The 20,995-nt window shown below is 45.4% G+C and overlaps 1 protein-coding gene across 5 annotated transcripts in view; it reads right to left on the minus strand.

Annotated features, from left to right (window-relative positions):
* The window catches only part of si:dkey-61l1.4 (collagen alpha-1(I) chain), a 59,043-nt gene that overhangs the window by 20,415 nt on the left and 17,633 nt on the right, over nucleotides 1-20,995 (minus strand). For 4 of the 5 annotated variants that reach the window (XM_020052375.2, XM_020052374.2, XM_034296545.1 and 1 more), the window contains 8 exons: nucleotides 15,112-15,573; nucleotides 14,391-14,435; nucleotides 10,603-10,722; nucleotides 2,164-2,202; nucleotides 2,025-2,078; nucleotides 1,878-1,931; nucleotides 1,583-1,690; nucleotides 1,367-1,420 (listed from right to left, as the gene is read on the minus strand). In XM_020052375.2, coding sequence (XP_019907934.2) covers nucleotides 1,367-1,420; nucleotides 1,583-1,690; nucleotides 1,878-1,931; nucleotides 2,025-2,078; nucleotides 2,164-2,202; nucleotides 10,603-10,722; nucleotides 14,391-14,435; nucleotides 15,112-15,573 — 936 coding nt within the window. Of the gene's footprint in view, nucleotides 1-1,366; nucleotides 1,421-1,582; nucleotides 1,691-1,877; nucleotides 1,932-2,024; nucleotides 2,079-2,163; nucleotides 2,203-10,602; nucleotides 10,723-14,390; nucleotides 14,436-15,111; nucleotides 15,574-18,568; nucleotides 18,703-20,995 lie in introns of those variants that run through there. The other variant, XM_020052378.2, reaches the window with a different exon arrangement.

Genomic DNA, 20,995 nt, shown 5'->3' on the forward strand with positions numbered 1-20,995 from the left:
TCCTCCAGGGACTAGGGATAGATATGCCATAGACCAGCAGGCATTCCTCCAGGGACTAGGGAGGGATATGCCATAGACCAGCAGGCATTCCTCCAGGGACTAGGGAGGGATATGCCATAGACCAGCAGGCATTCCTCCTGGGACTAGGGATAGATATGCCATAGACCAGCAGGCATTCCTCCAGGGACTAGGGAGGGATATGCCATAGACCAGCAGGCATTCCTCCTGGGACTAGGGATAGATTTGCCATAGACCAGCAGGCATTCCTCCTGGGACTAGGGAGGGATATGCCATAGACCAGCAGGCATTCCTCCTGGGACTAGGGAGGGATATGCCATAGACCAGCAGGCATTCCTCCTGGGACTAGGGAGGGATATGCCATAGACCAGCAGGCATTCCTCCTGGGACTAGGGATAGATATGCCATAGACCAGCAGGCATTCCTCCTGGGACTAGGGAGGGATATGCCATAGACCAACAGGCATTCCTCCAGGGACTAGGGAGGGATATGCCATAGACCAGCAGGCATTCCTCCAGGGACTAGGGATAGATATGCCATAGACCAGCAGGCAGTCCTCCAGGGACTAGGGAGGGATATGCCATAGACCAGCAGGCATTCCTCCAGGGACTAGGGATAGATATGCCATAGACCAGCAGGCAGTCCTCCAGGGACTAGGGATGGTTCGCAGAACAGGACTTGAGAAACGCGGAGCACCAATAAACCAGATTTGAACCCATGCTGCAATGACATATTTGCACCAGCAGCAGCGGCTTAAACCGCTGGACGAACATAGAACACAGCAAGGACTCTTCTGCCCTACCATCAAGCATTAGGTGGTTCCATCATTTGGGTGCCAGGATAGAGAAGAGCTTTGACTGGGCAGAGCAGGAGCTGCCCTCCCATAAGGGTCCAAAAGACCAGAGGTCATCGAACAGAGTGCTTGAGTAGGTATGTTGAATTTGAGAATATCAGAGTCAGAGAGGGGCAGTTCCCCTCTGTGCTTTGGATGCAAGCAACATGCTCTTACAGTGGACGTGAGCTTCAGAAGGAAGCCACTGGAGTTAACTTAGGAACAGTATGACAGGGGAGAACCAGAAAAGCCTGAACACCGGGCGGTAAATACAGTAACAAATACAATTCTTCAGACTTTAGAGTATGAGCCCTTATTGCTAGGGCCTGTTGGAGGTTTTCTCAGGTCATGTGGTCAGAACTCCTGGCCGTACATTCAGTCTGCTTGTTTTCATTGACTGGGCATATAAACTGGGCGTCCTTGTTTGACAGCCGCTTCAATGTACTAATGTGACATGTTGCCACTGAGTCCAGTACAGAAGAGATGTGTCCTGCAGCATAAAACCGTATCTCTCACCGTCTCCCCCGTCTCCCCCAGAGAAGCCTTCTCTCCCTTGTACCCTTTGGGACCCTGTAAGACAAACCAATGTCATTGACTTCAGTTTTCTCTTCAGTCTAATAACATCCTGTCTGGTTTGCCTTGTTAACAGAGTAAAGCCTCTTCATTTTAACTTTAAACTGTGTTGACTGTGGGTAAATATATGACAGGCTCTATGAAGCTCTTGGATGTTACCTGAAGCCCAGGGAATCCCTGTGGCCCTGGTTGCCCGTCCAGGCCATGGCTGCCATCTCTGCCCCAGGTCCCTGCACGCCCTGGCACACCCTTTGGCCCAGGGTTCCCCTGGCACACAGACATAACACCAGTACATCATTCATACATGTATCTGTCAGAAGATCATCTGCCGAACAGGAAGACAGCACAGAACACAAGGAGATATCGTCTGGAGGAGAATACAGATTATTAATATTAATGAAAGCTCTACAAGGTCTGAACTGCTGTTACAAGCGGTTAATTGACCTGTTATTACCATGTCTCCCCTGTGTCCTTGCAGTCCCCTGTCTCCAGGATCTCCGGGGATGCCCTGTGGAAAGATGACATGTATCGGTCACCTACGAGAAATTCTTTCCGGTATCACGCAAGGGCATGTGACGCTAGTTAAGAAATGGCCACTCACTGGTAGGCCGGGTTTGCCCGTCTCCCCTGTCGGTCCAGGAGGTCCCTGTTCTGTCTGAGGATTTAACAGGAAGAGGTCCATCAGTATCTCTGACCCGCTGTACAGCTGGCAGCGAGCATAACTTATGTGTGATACTTACAGGCCAGCCAGCCCGGAGCAAGTGGATGAAGGACGACCGCTGGGGGAACCAAGCAGAGAACATAGGCCTTATTTTCTTCGTCTACGGAGTATGGACACTTTAAAGGGCTCCTAACGCCCTACTGCTATAATATTACAGTACGGCCAGATTCGTCACCCGTTCTGACGAGAGGGGAACGCGCAGCTCTTTGCTCGAGGTCAAATCTCAACCATAACTTCTTGTAACACTTACGGCCGTCGCACCGTGACGCAGCCAAACTAAATAAACACGGAAAAAACTTTGAGAGGCCCAACGCTGAGTCTCCCGGCCTGATTAGTTGGCAGATAAGGGAAGGGGCGGTGGCACAGAGGGTGCTGTCACTGGATACTGCAGGCTGGGGAAGCTGGAGGCAACGGGCTAGCTCAGAAATACACAGAGGGCCGCTGGTTCTTGCGAAAACCTCCTTGGCTCCGTCTGCTTTGGTAGTGTTTGAGTTGGCCCGGAGCTCAGGTTCTGGTTCTGCTCCCCAGGGCGGAACGCTCGCCTTTGCAGGCCCAGTTTGGGTGAAGCTCAGACAGGATGAGCGACCTGGACCTCCCCTAAACCCAGGTCTCCACAGGCAGGCCCGGCTGACCTGGAGGGTGAGAGTGGGGGTTGAGAGGCTGTCAGAGCCCCCCTGTGTGCTCCAAGCGGCCGGCAACACTGTGGACTATTCACACGACACTGGGCCTGTAGTTACTGTAGAGGGGGGAGACCGAAGCACAGTGTCCGACCGCGGCATCACCGTGGCGGTTAGAGTTCCAAGGCACCCTCTGCTGACACATCAAGCCTCATTACCGTGGCTAGCAACGTTAGAGTGTTCCTGACAGCGCAGGAGACCTGCTTCATTATCATTCTGCCGTGACCATCTAAACAGGATTCACGGCTCTAACAAGGACACACTGGGGGAAAATAGATTACACAAGCTAGCCCTGAAATAGAGGCCGGATTTACCCCAAAGGGTCACGGAAGGGCTCAAGTCCAAGGTTTACATTTTCATTACATGGAGATAAACATGCACTCGCCTAATTAAATCATGCAGCAATGTATTTCTGTCACCATGAGGCTGGGGAAGTACATACCAGCATCAAGATGTTTATTTGGAAAATAAACACAAATTCAGCAAGTCTGGTTGAATATAATACATTATTTGAAAGTTAGCGATTGCTAGTGTATGAAATCCATACCAGTCTTGTGCATGATTACAAGATAAAACATTTGTAGTGTCTGAATTCTCCTGTTGATCCTTACATTATGACTGATCTGCCGCATTGGCGCACTATGAAATGTGAAGCAATCAACCTTAATCAACAGACAAGGCCTTTCAATAAATAAATAAAAAAGGTCTAATCAAACTGAGCCCCTGAGGCTAATTGAAACAAAAGGTCAAAACCAAGGTGTGTTTGCAAAAGACACAGAGAAAACTTTCTTGCCCACAACAGCATCTAAGTTTCGCATTATTCACAGACTGCAAACCAAATGTTTACAAAAAATTTTAGAAACCAGAGTGAGAATCTGCACCATAGGGATTATATAACTAGAAGGGGTGTTTGCCTTCTTTGAACAACTGAGGGAAAAGAACAACGTTTTTAGAATAACTTCTTCAGATATCTTCAGATGAAAGACTATTCAATATAACAGCACACTACATTGAAACAGGCCCAACCTCAAACAAACTGGCATCTCGTTTATATATATGCAGTTTATGTACACATTCCCCTCAGAAAACATCAGTACCGGTTCATATAACCTGTACTGTTTGGACAATGCAACATTGTTGGTTGGGTAAAGCAGGGTGGGTGGGTGTGGGGTACATGGTTGGTTGGGTAAAGCAGAGTGGTTGGGTGGGTGGATGTGGGGGACATGGTTGGCTGGGTAAAGCAGGGTGTGTGGGTGTGGGGGGCATGGATGATTGGGTAAAGCAGGGTGGGTGGGTGTAGGGGACATGGTTGGCTGGGTAAAGTGGGGTGGTTGGGTGTGCGGACATGGTTGTTTGGGTAAAGTGGGGTGGTTGGGTGTGTGGGACATGGTTGGCTGGGTAAAGTGGGGTGGTTGGGTGTGGGGACATGGTTGGCTGGGTAAAGTGGGGTGGTTGGGTGTGGGGACATGGTTGCCTGGGTAAAGTGGGGTGGTTGGGTGTGCGGACATGGTTGTTTGGGTAAAGCGGGGTGGTTGGGTGTGTGGGACATGGTTGGCTGGGTAAAGCGGGGTGGTTGGGTGTGGGGACATGGTTGGCTGGGTAAAGCAGGGTGGGTGGGTGTGGGGACATGGTTGGCTGGGTAAAGCAGGGTGGGTGGGTGTGGGGTACATGGTTGGTTGGGTAAAGCAGAGTGGTTGGGTGGGTGGATGTGGGGGACATGGTTGACTGGGTAAAGCAGGGTGTGTGGGTGTGGGGGGCATGGATGATTGGGTAAAGCAGGGTGGGTGGGTGTAGGGGACATGTTTGGCTGGGTAAAGTGGGGTGGTTTGGTGTGCGGACATGGTTGTTTGGGTAAAGTGGGGTGGTTGGGTGTGTGGGACATGGTTGTTTGGGTAAAGTGGGGTGGTTGGGTGTGCGGACATGGTTGTTTGGGTAAAGTGGGGTGGTTGGGTGTGTGGGACATGGTTGGCTGGGTAAAGTGGGGTGGTTGGGTGTGCGGACATGGTTGTTTGGGTAAAGTGGGGGGGTTGGGTGTGTGGGACATGGTTGGCTGGGTAAAGCGGGGTGGTTGGGTGTGGGGATATGGTTGGCTGGGTAAAGCGGGGTGGGTGGGTGTGGGGTACATGGTTGGCTGGGTAAAGTGGGGTGGTTGGGTGTGGGGACATGGATGCCTGGGTAAAGTGGGGTGGTTGGGTGTGCGGACATGGTTGTTTGGGTAAAGTGGGGTGGTTGGGTGTGTGGGACATGGTTGGCTGGGTAAAGTGGGGTGGTTGGGTGTGGGGACATGGTTGGCTGGGTAAAGTGGGGTGGTTGGGTGTGTGGGACATGGTTGGCTGGGTAAAGTGGGCTGGTTGGGTGTGGGGACATGTTTGGCTGGGTAAAGTGGGGTGGTTGGGTGTGGGGACATGGTTGGCTGGGTAAAGTGGGGTGGTTGGGTGTGGGGACATGGTTGGCTGGGTAAAGTGGGGTGGTTGGGTGTGGGGACATGGTTGGCTGGGTAAAGTGGGGTGGTTGGGTGTGGGGACATGGTTGGCTGGGTAAAGTGGGGTGGTTGGGTGTGGGGACATGGTTGGCTGGGTAAAGTGGGGTGGTTGGGTGTGGGGACATGGATGCCTGGGTAAAGTGGGGTGGTTGGGTGTGCGGACATGGTTGTTTGGGTAAAGTGGGGTGGTTGGGTGTGTGGGACATGGTTGGCTGGGTAAAGTGGGGTGGTTGAGTGTGGGGACATGGTTGGCTAGGTAAAGTGGGGTGGTTGGGTGTGGGGACATGGTTGGTTGGGTAAAGTGGGGTGGTTGGGTGTGGGGACATGGTTGGCTGGGTAAAGTGGGCTGGTTGGGTGTGGGGACATGTTTGGCTGGGTAAAGTGGGGTGGTTGGGTGTGGGGACATGGTTGGCTGGGTAAAGTGGGGTGGTTGGGTGTGGGGACATGGTTGGCTGGGTAAAGTGGGGTGGTTGGGTGTGGGGACATGGTTGGCTGGGTAAAGTGGGGTGGTTGGGTGTGGGGACATGGTTGGCTGGGTAAAGTGGGGTGGTTGGGTGTGGGGACATGGTTGGCTGGGTAAAGTGGGGTGGTTGGGTGTGGGGACATGGATGCCTGGGTAAAGTGGGGTGGTTGGGTGTGCGGACATGGTTGTTTGGGTAAAGTGGGGTGGTTGGGTGTGTGGGACATGGTTGGCTGGGTAAAGTGGGGTGGTTGAGTGTGGGGACATGGTTGGCTAGGTAAAGTGGGGTGGTTGGGTGTGGGGACATGGTTGGTTGGGTAAAGTGGGCTGGTTGGGTGTGGGGACATGGTTGGCTGGGTAAAGTGGGCTGGTTGGGTGTGGGGACATGTTTGGCTGGGTAAAGTGGGGTGGTTGGGTGTGGGGACATGGTTGGCTGGGTAAAGTGGGGTGGTTGGGTGTGGGGACATGGTTGGCTGGGTAAAGTGGGGTGGTTGGGTGTGGGGACATGGTTGGCTGGGTAAAGTGGGGTGGTTGGGTGTGCGGACATGGTTGTTTGGGTAAAGTGGGGTGGTTGGGTGTGTGGGACATGGTTGGCTGGGTAAAGTGGGATGGTTGGGTGTGGGGACATGGTTGGCTGGGTAAAGTGGGGTGGTTGGGTGTGGGGACATGGTTGCCTGGGTAAAGTGGGGTGGTTGGGTGTGGGGACATGGTTGGCTGGGTAAAGTGGGCTGGTTGGGTGTGGGGACATGGTTGCCTGGGTAAAGTGGGGTGGTTGGGTGTGGGGACATGGTTGGCTGGGTAAAGTGGGCTGGTTGGGTGTGGGGACATGGTTGGCTGGGTAAAGTGGGGTGGTTGGGTGTGGGGACATGGTTGGCTGGGTAAAGTGGGGTGGGTGGGTGTGTGGGAGATGGTTGGTTGGGTAAAGATTGTTTAACCTTTTCACGCGTGAGTTTCAAATATTCCTTACCGAGTTTTTTTGCACGTGACTTCAGTACTCTCCAGCATTTGAACTCATGCCAGCATTTGAACAGTCACCTTGCTAGGTAAGGAACACTACATGCATTGCATTGCAAGCTTCTTTCGTTGACTCGAATTCTAAGAGCTGCAAAAGGTGGTTTATTTATAACTGTAGCTAGCTAGAAAACGTCAGCTAACCACTAGCAAACGTCAGCTGCCCGCTAGCTAACAAATCGTAACCAGTTATTCAGTGCAGTGAAAATGAATAAACCAAATAAAATGCATACAACGGGTAACGTAACTTCTAGAAGGTTTTTGCAATGGTTTTGATCGGTAGTAGTCGCTAATATACATTTTTTTTGTGTACTAGTGTTGGCTGTCTGTTGGTATGTAAGTAACACTTCCTGTCCCGATTTTAATGCTTTCTACCTGGTTAATATCATAGTGTGGTCTTGAAACAATTACAATCAGGAAATAAAGTTATAAACACTGTTTGAGGTAAATGTGAGTAAATAACAGCGCGGTTTCCCACAATGTTTTATAAAACATTAAACCAGATGGATTTAAATCAGAAATGTTTAACAATTATCAGCACAAAAAGTCCATGATGTCAAACTGAAAAGTGCAAATATAAAACAAAAAATAATTGATAACTATTCACCCTCTTTGCGATGACACCTGAATGAGCTGTGGTGAAACCAACTGTCTTTAGAAGTCACAGTCACGTAATTAACTGAATGAAGCCCACAATCAATGTGTACAGTAGATATAAAAAGTCTACACACCCCTGTAAAAATGCCAGGTTCTTGTGATGTAAAAGAATGAGACAAAGATAAATCATGTCAGAACTTTTTCCACTTTTAATTTGACCTATAATGTGAAAAATTCAATTGAAAAACAAACTGAAATCTTCGAGGGGGAAAAATAAAAAATAAAAAACCTTACAATAACCTGGTTGCATAAGTGTGCACACCCTTTTATAACTGGGGATGTGGCTGTGTTCAGAATTAACCAATCACATTCAAACTCATGTTAAATAGAAGTAATTACACACCTGCCATCATGAAAAGTGACTCTGATTAATCACAAATAAAGTTCAACTGTTCTAGTAGGATTTTCCTGACATTTTCTTAGTTGCATCTCAGAGCAAAAGCCATGGTCTGCAGAGAGCTTCCAAAGCATCAGAGGGATCTCATTGTTGAAAAATATCAGTCAGTAGAAGGGTACAAAATTATTTCCAAAGCATTAGATATATAGCATGGAACACAGTGAAGACAGTCATCATCAAGTGGAGAATATATGACACAACAGAGACATTACCAAGAACTGGATGTCCCTCCAAAATTGATGAAAAGACTGGTCAGGGAGGCATCCAAGAGGCCTACAGCAACAATAAAGGAACTGCAGGAATTTCTGGCAAGTACTGGCTGTGTGCTACATGTGACAACAATCTCCCGTATTTTTCATATGAATGCTCTATGGGGTAGGGTGGCAAGACGGACGCCTTTTCTTGCAAAGAAAAAGATCCAAGCCCAGCTGAAGTTTGCAAAAACAAACATCAAGTCTCCCAAAAGCATGTGGGAAAATGTGTTATGGTCTGATGAAACTAAGGATGAACTTTTTGGTCATAATGGCGCAAAAACAACACTGCACATCACCCAAAGAACACCATACCCCCAGTGAAGCATGGTGGTGGCAGCATCATGTTTTGAAACCCGGGGCCTAGTCAGGGTGAAGGGAATTATGTACAGTTCCAAATACCAGGTAAATTTAGCACAAAACCTTCAGGTGTCCGTTAGAAAGCTGAAGATGAAGAAGTTGTTCACCTTTCAGCACGACAACGACCCAAAGCACACATCCAAATCCACAAAAGCATGGCTTCACCAGAAGAAGATTAACATTTTGGAATGGCCCAACCAGAGCCCATACCTGAATCCAATTGATCATCTGTGGGGTGATCTGAAGAGGGCTGGGCACAGGAGATGTGCACTTTTACAAAGAAGAGTGGGCAAATATTGCCACGTCAAGATGTACCCAAAAAGACTGAGTGCTGTAATAAAATCAAAAGGTGCTTCAATAACGTATTAGTTTAAGGGTGCGCACACTTATGCAACCAGGTTATTGTGAGTTTTTTATTTTTCCCCCTCAAAGATTTCAGTTTGTTTTTCAATTGAACTGTTCACGTTATAGATCACATTAAAGGTGGAAAAAGTTCTGACATGATTTATCTTTGTCTCATTCTTTCACATCACAAGAACCTGGCATTTTAACAGGGGTGTGTAGACTTTTTATATCCACTGTTTCACATGATTTTATGACAAATCTGCCTCTGGGATGTCCCTCAGTTGGTTAGTAGAACTACTAACAAACAATATCATGAAGATGAAGAAACATACAAAACAAACGCGGAGGAAGAATATAACAACACTTCCAAGGCATTGAATAGTCATCAGAGCACATTTAAGGCCATTATTAAGAAATTGAGAGAATTTGGCTTGACATGAATCTGTCTAGAACAGGCCGTCCTCAAACACTGGGCAGGCAGAGGAGAAGGGTACTAGTCAGGGAGGCCACCAGGAGGCCCATGGCAACTCTAAAGGAGTTCCAGTCTTCCATGGCTGAGTTGGGAGACATTGTGCATACTGCAACAGCAGCCTGAGTGCTTCACAAAAGTGGCCTTTGTTGTCAAAAATTAATTTGTTGTTGAATAAAACTGAAGCATTTGGGAGACTCAGAGACCAAGTAGAAGAAGATTCAATGCTTTCTGGCTTCAACGCAAAGTGCTATGATTGGCACAAGCCTAACACTGCACATTTCAATCAATCAATCAATCAATCAATAAGGCTTTATAAGGCCTCAAACCCCAAGGAGCAAACAACAGTAGTGTTGAATATCCTGAAACATCATCCCTAGCTTGAGGCATGGGATGCTTCTCTGCATTCAGGCCTGAAAAGCTTGTAAAGATCGAGGGCAGAAATGGATGCAGCAAAGTACAGAGAAATCCTGGAAGCTGCAAGAGACCTGGGGGAAGATTAATCTTCCAACAGTACAATGACCCCATACATGCAGCCAAAGTCACACAAGACTGGCTTAAAAACAAACTGGTCAATGTCCTGGAGTGGACCGGTCAAAGCCCCTGCCTCAATCTGCTTGAGAATATGAGAAAATAATAATAAATTGCTGTTGACTATAAGGTAAACAGCAATTTGATGGAGCATGAGCAATTGTACACAGAAGAATGGGCAAGCATTGCTGTTTGCAGATGTGGAGAGCTGGTAGAGACTTACCCAAACAGACTCATGGCTGTAATTGCTGCCAATGATGCCTCCACCAAATATTGTCTAAACGGAGTGAATACTTATGCAATTATTTTCTGTTTTGTATTTGCAATTCATTTAGAACAATTGGTAGATTTTATTTTTCACTTTGACATTATTGACTTTTTTGGGGGTTTTTGTGAAAAATATCTAATTACATCCATTTTGATGTTATGTTGTAACCCTAACATTTTGGAAATATCCAAGGTTTGTGAATTCTTTAGAAGAACAACTTTACATATATTGTTTAATATGTCTGATAATATGTTTTTTTCTCTTTATAGTGTAGGACAGGCTGCATTTAAAAAAATATTTCAAGCATAACTTTGATTGCTTCAATAGAAGCACATTTTACTTTCTTGTGACTTCACTGTGGTATTAAGGCAAGCTGAAATTTCAAGACCGAAATAGCCTGACAGGGGAGTCTGGTGAGAACTCTGCCATGGCTGGGTCATTGTCAGGGCTGAGCTCAAGCTAAAAATGCATGGTAACATTAGGTTTTATTACACTCCCAGTGAGTTTGCTGTCAGATGGATGGATACCGGACGGACAAAAACAATCTTACCATGAAGCTCGTCCAGTCCTCCTGAGAGTTCCTCCACAGGTAGAGGGTAGGTAGGCCAGGAGGTCCTGAGGGGCCCCTCTCCCCTCTCCTACCCTCCTGCCCTTTGACACCCTGAGATCCCTGGGGAAGCACAGATAAGTCGTCTTTGGGGATCAGTGATACTTAAAGGGGAATTTCACCCTAGGGTACATTGAGTTGATTTTATCACATTTCAGAGATTTATAGGAATTTAAGATATGTTCCACACTTAAATGGCCAGAAGGAGTGTGTTATGGGCTTTGCATGCTAAACAAAAGCCTCTATTATGCCAGAAGGGCACAAGATATGGAAAAATAAATGTAGTCATGTTGGGTCACATTTGCAAAGCCTCCATATTATACAGATCGTGCATCAATTTGTTTAATTTGTAGTTGCGATTGTCCTTGTTTGATTAGATTTTCCAGATTCTAAAATATTATAACACTGTGGGTGGTGGGGGGTGGAGCCTTCTGCTCTGGCCCAGTCCCACCCTGGAAATTGTTTAAACATCGTCCCAGTTAACTAACTTCACATTATTCAAAGATTTCTCATTATGACTTTAAGGATGCAAAATATTACATAATGATAATGAACCACACGTTTGAACTTGATTAGTCTACGCCAAAGCGGATTTAAGACCATAGGTGCTTGATATTGTAACTCAGCTGCTTGGTCCTGCCAACATCCTGGGGAAATGCGTTCAAAAACAGATTGAAGAACGTTCTTGTTGATTGAATTTGTGTCACGGATAGCGACAGTTTTAGACAGCAAGACGGCAAATGCGCAAGTTCATTGTATTGGTTTGTGCCTTCTACATAGCAAAACAAATGCCCCTGGGAATTAACTTACTGTTTATTTTGGCAAGTTGAGTAGCTAACGGGAAACCCCGTTTCCCAAAAATGTGGGATGCTGCATAAAATGCAAATAAAAACAGAATGTAATGATTGCAATGCAAATCATTTATCTCTGTATTTAATTAAATATAGTACAAAGACAACATATCAAATGATGAAACTGAGAAATATCTGACAAATCCCAAATTGAAATTATTTTTGGGAAACATGGACGCTGCGTGCTCCAGACTAAAGAGAAGGACCAACTGGCTTCTTATCAGCGCACAGTTCAAAAGCCAGCATGCATGATGGTATGGGGGTGCATTAGTGCACATGGCATGGGTGACTTGCACGCCTGTGAAGGCACCATTAATGCTGAACAATATATGCTGTACAGGTTTTGGAGCAACATGTGCTGCCATCCAGACAACGTCTTTTTCAGGGAAGCCCTTTCTTATTTCAGCAAGACAATGCCAACCCACATTCTGCATGTATTACAACAACATGGCTCCAGAGTAAAAGAGCCTGCCAGCAGTCCAGACCTGTCATCCATCGAAAACATTTGGTGCATTATGAAACGAAAAAATTACATAGGAGACACCTAACTGTTTAGCAGCTGAAATCCCATATCAAGCAAGAATGGGTATATATTTCACTTTCAAAACTACAGCAATTGATCTCCTCTGTTCCCACTCCCCTTTTGTACTTATTTGTAACTAGTACAGTGTGGCACAGAACCCCATCCACTCATGATGTACAGTGAGGGAAAGAAGTATTTGATGCCCTGCTTATTTTGTACGTTTACCCACTGACAAAGAAATGATCAGTCTATCATTGTAATGGAAGGTTTATTAGAACAGTGAGAGACAGAATAACAACAAAAAATCCAGCAAAACACATGTCAAAAATGTTATACATTTATTAGCATTTTAATGAGTGAAATAAGTATTTGACCCCTCTGCAAAACATGACTTAGTACTTGGTGGCAAAACCCTTGTTGGCAATCACAGAGTTCAGACCTTTTTTTGTAGTTGGCCACCAGGTTTGCACACATCTCAGGAGGGATTTTGTCCCACTCCTCTTTGCAGATCTTCTCAAAGTCATTAAGGTTTGGAGGCTGACATTTAGCAACTCAAACCTTCAGCTCCCTCCACAGATTTTCTATGGGATTAAGGTCTGGAGACTGGCTAGGCCACTCCGGGACCTTAATGTGATTCTTCATGAGACACTCCATTGTTGCCTTGGCCGTATGTTTTGGGTCATTGTCATGCTGGAACGTCCATCCACAACCCATTTTCAATGCCCTGGCTGAGGGAAGGAGGTTCTCACCCAAGATTTGTGACGGTACATGGCCCCGTCCATTGTACCTTTGATGTGGTGAAGTTGTCCTGTCCCCTCAGCAGAAAACCCCCCCAAAGCATAATGTTCCCACCTCCATGTTTGACGGTGAGGATGGTGTTCTTGGGGTCATAGGCAGCATTCCTCCTCCTCCAAACACGGCGAGTTGAGTTGATGCCAAAGAGATCGATTTTGGTCTCATCTGACCACAACACTTTCACCCAGTTCTCCTCTGAATCATTCAGATGTTCATTGGCAAACTTCAGACGTGCCTGTACATGTGCTTTCTTGAGCAGGTGGACCTTTTGGGCACGGCAGGATTTCAGTCCTTCACGGCGTAGTGTGTTACCAATTGTTTTATTTGTGACTATGGTCCCACCTGCCTTGAGATCATTGACAAGATCCTCCCGTGTAGTTCTGGGCTGATTCCTCACCGTTCTCATGATCATTGCAAATCCACGAGGTGAGATCTTGCATGGAGCCCAGACCGAGGAAGATTGACAGTTATTTTGTGTTTCTTCTGTTTTCACCTTCTCACCAAACTGCTTGGCAATGGTCTTGTAGCCCATTCCAGCCTTGTGTATGTCTAAAGTATTGTCCCTGACATCCTTGGACAGCTCTTTGGTCTTGGCCATGGTGGAGAGTTTGGAATCTGATTGATTGATTGCTTCTGTGGACAGGTGTCTTTTATACAGGTAACAAGCTGAGATTAGGAGCACTAGCTTTAAGAGTGTGCTCCTAATCTCAGCTCGTTACCTGTGTAAAAGACACCTGGGAGCCAGAAATCTTTCTGATTGAGAGGGGATCAAATACTTATTTCACTCATTAAAATGAAAATCAAAGTATACATTATTCTGTCTCTCACTATTCAAATAAACCTACCATTAAAATTACAGACTGATCATTTCTTCGTCAGTGGGCAAACGTACAAAATCAGCAGGTGATCAAATACGATTTTTCTCTCAATGTACATTGTTATTTCAAAAGTTTTTTCTACTGGCAAATGTGTGAATGATGCAGTATAAGCGGGACAAACACATCCGTTATCTACCAAACACCAGTTTTTCTCCCTGACATGTATAGTTCTAGCGAACTAAATTTCATCTGTGTATCGGGTACTTCACTAGGCGAATGGCAAAAAGCCCTCCTTTCTGCACTTGCTTGTAATTAGCACAGTAAGGCATGGGACACTGCACGGGCATGACGTACGTTGGGGTTTGAAAAATAAATATTGTTTGAAAACGTTCAGTCTTCTTTTTCCTATGGCCAGGTTCCTACAGGGGCTTGTATCTACGTTCACTATGAATGCAAGACCTTGTGGTATTTTATGGAAAGACAAATTAAAAAAGAAGTGGATACTTTTGGATTCCACCGGCAAAATACTATTTTGTGTTTAGAAGAAGTTTTTATATGACCGAAATGTTTCACTGCGAATATCAGAAATGAATACATAATGAGCTGAGCTATGCAGAAATTTCAGGTACAGGAAAAACAGAAACAATCAATAACAACATTATCCATGAGTATATTCAGTTTTACCAATCATATTACCAATCATTCAGTCATATCAAATAATTCCCCAGTGCTTCATCTCCCTACCTTGTCTCCTTTAAGCCCAATGTATCCTTCTTTGCCAGCACATCCCTGTAGACACGACAACAAAAATATAAAATATGAACTGATACACATTTTTTTTTTAGGAGGTAATAAAAATATTGTAACAACCTGAAAAGATCATTGTCTGGCAAAATGATGCAATGGAGTGGCAAAGTGTATACTTGGTCCACAGCAGTATATTAATGCCTCATCTTTTTGCAATGTTTATTTTCTCTCCTGTAATTTAGTAGAGTGCCTATGATTCACTCAGTGTCCATGTCATATGGGTAGATTTAACCACAGCGTTTGTACAGTATTTCCGTAACCTGTACTTTTAAGTTAGAAAAAATAGAAAGATTAAAGGGAGTTGTTTTTTGGCGTTACTTGAGCTGCAGTAAGGAATATTTAAATTGAAATTAGAGACAGTTATACACTGTTGATGTTTTCATTTTCCAATCGAGACAAAGATATCATAGCTGAATAAAACCAAGAAGACCTCCTATACTTCTTACGAGGATCAAATAGATGACTATTCCCTATTCTAAGATCCCTACTCAAATGTCAGTTACTTCTGCGTTTGGTTTCCATAAAATCATATGTTCAGTAGACATCACATTGCTTAAAATCACTGACCTTGATGTCAATTGTAAGTCCCGGATCTGATTCTTGAAAAAACGATCTGAGTAAGCATTTCTGACTGAACCTTCCCCTAAAAGACACTTACTGTTTTTCCCGGAGGGCCCTCTGGCCCTGGAGGGCCACTCAGGAGCCTGTAAATTCTGTTGTCAGATCCCAGTATGAGATCTCCCTCACTAGGATTAGGGGCCACTGTCAGTAAGCCTGTGTGGTCAGATCTAGCCCGTCCTACATCAGCACTCTTCCCGCGGCTTCTCCGTATGATAGGGCTACCGCTAGTCTTTCCCTGCTTCGCTGGTAACACCTCAGCGGGCAGCAGGTTCTCTTCCATGAACACACCGGGGTCTGGGGAGGGGCTGCGGGGGTCCAGGTCGATGATGTCACGCTCTGTGGTGATGTTCTCATCCGAGGATATAACTTTAGAGGGCCCACTGGAATGGCCACCTGTACCCGGGTGCAGGGTGAGCATAGAGGGGTAGGAACCCTTCCTGTTCTGTAGGGCTGCTGAGTGCCGGGAGACGGGAGAGTTGTTCTTTGGGAGGGAGGCAGCCTTCAGAGAGAAAAGATCAAACTATATGGTTGCAGCCACAAAACAAGGTGCCCTGATCCACATTATTTACGTAGAATAGTCACTCACCATCAACAGAAACCTCTCTAATAAACAGTTCCTTTAAATAAACTACAACATACAGCACTGAGACAGCGTTAAAATTACACACTTTCACAACTACATGTTGCCTGATTCACCACAGCATAATAAAAGCGGTGTACGGGATGTTTTTTTTTTGTTTTTTTACCATAAACAAATACTCATTTGACGTATAAAACCAGGTTATTAAAAGGGATTTTATTTTTTCAGACACTTAGACCTAATTTCCCACTTCCTTTTATGGTCGAAGCGTCTTCCGGGCAGTTCTATTTCTGAGACTGATTCAGCTGTCTTGTTGCAAGAGTGAGACACCGGAGTTGCCGGTTTCACCATAATCAATGCTTCAAAAAGTCTCCACAATAAACTACCCAACATCTCATGTCTTTGAGGTCTATAAAGCCACCTCAATACAAATTCACTTAGCTATTCCCACCCTCACGATCATAGATGTGTCTCACTCAAGCTCTGTTGACTTCCTGTGTAGCCACGCAAGAGATGACTACAAGATTTTGTCAGTGAGGGAAATGTCGCTAGCTTTGTACCATGGCTGAAGTAGCTAGTCTTTTTCTTCAAACGCACAACTTGTAACTAGTCTTTACAATTCTTCATGAAGACAGTTTAAAACACGTTTTGGGTCTGACCACTGCAGTACATGGCTTGTGCACGCACCTAGACAGACAAATACATCTCAGAAATTGAGTCTGGAATACGCTTGAAAATTTGGCCTACCCCGGTAAACACTGAAATACCCCTTTAAGGACCTGATGACCATGAACATCAAAGAGATGCTGGGATACATTAGACTAAAGAAATGTACCCAGGCAGAATTTCAGTCCACCTTACACTGGCCGGTCCTGCAGCAGACAATGGGTCTTTATAGGTCAGAGTCTAACACTGCCGTGCTCCCTCCCTGCCTCTATACCCCTCCATCTCCCTCTCTCAGATGTGTGGACATTTGATCTCCCTGGGCCTAGAAGTATCTGTGCAATTAATCTGGTGAACATCCTTTAAGTTCTGTAGGACAACGCCCGTGCTGAATCGTGGAGCTGAAGCACCATAGTGAAAGGCTGAGGAAACACATTAACAGAACCATTCTTTAAAGCTTCAGCGTTGTACTATACGCGTCAAAGACCAACTAACTGCAGGAGGTTTTATGTCATATGGAAACACTATGGCTATGACATGGTTAGAATCAGTTACATAGGGGCCCCATTATTGTCCTGAAGCCAGTTAGTGCAGCAGAACTGAACAGGGTAAAGTGAGTGAGTCAGTGGTTGTATGCAATCACTACTGACCGTGAGGTCGGGGGGGGGGGGGGGGTCCACAGGGTGTCAACAGGAGGTGAGCATGTGGCCAGGGAATAGTGCTTTTTAGCCAAGACTACATATTTCATTTCTGCATAACAGTATGTAGAGTACAAACTGACTTTGAGGACACAGTTGTAAGTCATGGAATTAAGTCAAAGCGGACTGACAAACAATAGAAATCCATTAAGGATCATGAGAATGTCTTCTATTCCAAACAAACACAAAACCCCCGGAAGGAGATCTTTTGTGTCATGCCTAAAACATAAACCATGTTTGTAGAAACTAAAGATATCTTGCTCTAATATTTTTATATTTCCTAAACAGTGCTTGAGGGACAAGACTGTCCTGCTTGTATTGTGTAGACGTTCAGTTCGTGTTGGGCTGTCACATTCCAGGAAATCTTTTAGATATAAATCTTAATTTATTAGGCGGAAGATGTGTGGCTGAAAAGGGCCTGTCTATGGGTTAGCCTGGAAGATATATGTATAGGTTGTCAAAACCAGGTCACTCTGGGAGTAGTACGACTTAGGTCTGACCGACTGGTGAATAATAAGGACCATAAATCATAGGTTTATACACAGATAAGAGGATGACCTTTAACAGCCACAAGTCTAAAAATGCCATCACCCAAGCCACAGGTATATACAGTACAATGATCAGCAATGTTATGAGAAAGTTTTCTGCAGTGACTTCATTTAGTGTTATTATTATTACTGGGCTGTGCGGTTGTCTCACATAGTGATCTTAAGATGAAACGCTATTTGTAAAGCGGTCTGTTTCCAAAAAATCTAATGTACCTGCAAAATGTAATACAGAAAGGGCTGACAACTCTTGAATCTAAAGACATCCCAGATCCAATGGCCATATACCACATCCCTAGTGCCTTATTGCTTACCTTTGTTCATATATTTAAAATGCTAGTACCCCCCCCCCCCCCCCCCCCCCCCCCCCCCCCCCCCCGCAAAACTGAGGCTGTCAGGTGAGTGAGCGTGACCTCATACTCAGTGACCCAAGCAACTTCCTGGTTGGTAGAGTGTAGAAAAAAAGATTCTGATAGTAGTTGCAATGGGTCAGGACTATTGATACAACAGTTCATGACCATGTTGGCAAATGAAGAAAACGGGGTTAAAAACAATTGGGTTGTTCAATTTTTAATTGGCCAAATATTTTCCCTTAAGCAAAATCTCTACACCACATGTTGCATCCGAGTCGCATTTCATTTGCAATACGTCACTTCAGATAAATGATTGCCGCTGCTCTACAACAAGGCCACAAGAAAACAAATGCTAAAATGAAGAAACAGGTGTTTAGTGCAGTCTCTGTTTTCTCTGTAATCCATCATACCCCACGCCTAACTAATAACCAAGTCAAGAACAAGCAACATCTATGTCACTCAGCCAACCATGCCCTAATAACCAGGACGGACAAACTGAACTCCATCCACAACACAACAGCCGATATTATAGCAGGAAGGACCAAGCAGTTCCGTATTGATCACCTGAATAAATCACCAGTGCCGTGAATCACCGTAAGTACCATATACATTTGACATTAAACTGTAGTATCTCAAATGTGTGGCGACTCCCTACCGTATCAGATGCTCTCCCTCGACCTTCCACACAGAGTCCTAGCAGGACAGGATCCAGCAGTAGGCAGTGTACTGTCCAGGTAAACCAACGCATGGCGACGGTACAAGAGGTGAGCACCACTCCTACTTCCCCAGTGTCAGTCCACAGGAGTGCTCCCAGGGAGAGAGTGCAGCTGTGCTCTTCCCGTGAGCAGGAACACACAGAGAGAGACACACCCTGGGCTGAGCTCCCACTTCCACCCACAACTGGGCTCAGTCACTCGGGCGGGGTGGGATGTGCCAGGCTAAGTCACGGGACAGGAGGATGGACGGCCAGCACCTCATCGCTGTCTACTCTCTCACTGCTGCACAGGTTGGTCTCTGGACTTAATCACTGCACTTCCAGCACGAGTCATATGAATATATATACTAGTAATAACAATAAAAACGCATCTTGATTTCACATACCCTAGTTGGGATCTTGCATTAAAAGCAGGCCTAAATAAAACGGCCGTATATAGTCTTAAAATCAAGTGCATCATTCGACAGTGCAACTGAAACATCAAAAGTGTAGAAAATCCAAGGACCATATCAAAACCTCAGAGACAGAAAGAGGTTGGTGGGGTTGGGGAAAAGACTCAGACCCGATTTAGGGAAAGAGTGATTGTATGCGCTAATATTTGTCATCTCACTTTACTAGGTTTCAACAAAACAAGAAGTGAATGAGAGAACTTCCGAACTATTGAAATGGCATATGTAACATATAACTTCCCAGAACAAAACCACAGCAATGATCGGCTAATGTTCTGATGCTGGCTAATTTGATTTTAATAAAAAGATTACACTGGAAACCTTCAGAATCCAAAATCAAAGAAGCAGCGGCCACAGCATCATTAAATCCGGAGGGATTATGGATATTAATGAGAAACCATGCCTACAGCGTAAAACCAGGGAAACCACTAAAGGAGATGGTTTTCTTGAGAGTGGGGAAAAATCTCTTGAGGTCTCAGTAGACTGGAGAGGAAAGCCCTTAGCAGATAAACTTCCATTAGTCCCACCATCAACCTACACAGGCTGGCTACTGGCTAAATGCTTCCAGAGCTTCTGGCCGTAGGATAAGCGGCTATACCACATCGGTGCCGGGCCACCAAACGTGACATGCGGCTTCCTTTAAAACACACAAAGAGAACACACTTTCTCTCACAGCGATTTTAACAAGAGGGTGAATGCCGATAAGACGGCTGGTAATAAAGCCACGCTGCTTTAGCACCGCTCTCCATCTCTCCTCATACACTTTTCTTATTCGGCTGAAGTGGGCTGAGCTAAATTATAGCCCTTTGAATATGATTACATGTTTCAGTGGTCTGAGGTTAAAGTCGCAGATTAGAGACGAGGCCTGCCAATGTGGATGGGAGAGCTGTGTGATACTGTGCAACAGCAGCAATCCCACAAGCCCGGGCCATAAGTATATTCCGCTCACCAGCGAGGTACAGAAGCTTGGCTACCATGAATCACGACCAAGTCCTTCCCATTTCTTCAGTGATGTGACGGCTAACATAGGTGAATGCATCCAGTACTGACATTAGGACGACCAGTCTGACAATTTACCCTGCTGCTGCTGTTGCCATCTAAGATTAACTAATGTCATATTTTGAAAATGACGCTTTGGGTTTAACACATTGGAACACATGAAATCGTGAGTCATGTTGTTGTGGCGGGTTGTGAAAGGGAATTGCTCCAGGGCTAACATTTGATCTAGATTCGCCTTAACTCGCGCTAACTGACCCTTAACCCACGAGCTCGACTTGGATGCTATTGCCCCTTGTAAAGTAATCCACTTCCTGTGGTTCATTAGCATGTCAGCCATTAGCGTGTCAGTGACGGTTAGGGCATCACATCAACCAATCAATTTCCTTTCAGGGCTGCAAGACTCAGGGGTCAGAGTGCGATTGGATAATGGAAATGGACCATATCATGTCCTGAGTTTATCTTATCAAGTTAAAAGCCTGTCAGTATATTGGCTGGTTTGTAGCTCTCATGTAAAAAGAGAGTGAGTACACCCTATGAGTGTCTGATGAGGGTCAGACAAGGCAAACCTTGTGTCACACTCAGTTTGACCCCTCAACCAGTGAAGCCAACAAGGCTGTATGCATGTCAGAACACTTCCAGTTACAAATGAATACTTCCCCCACATTTAGTGCGACCACCGAAACGGTGAGACAGGATTGAACAGGTCAAACTATCACTGTTACACTTCAGCTGTTACACTCCGGGCATTTGAGGTTACTCAGCAAGGCTGTCCCATTCAGTGAAAACCCTTAAATGCACTTCTCAAAATTCCTATGCACTTAAAACAGTTCAGCAAAGACGGAAATTCTGTATTACAGCTACAGACATGTCAATAAAGCAAGGAAATGACAACCTGAAGACGTAACTATAATGAGGAAAA

The sequence above is a fragment of the Esox lucius genome, chromosome 13 (assembly GCF_011004845.1).
Source record: "Esox lucius isolate fEsoLuc1 chromosome 13, fEsoLuc1.pri, whole genome shotgun sequence".
Classification (NCBI taxonomy): Eukaryota; Metazoa; Chordata; class Actinopteri; order Esociformes; family Esocidae; genus Esox; species Esox lucius.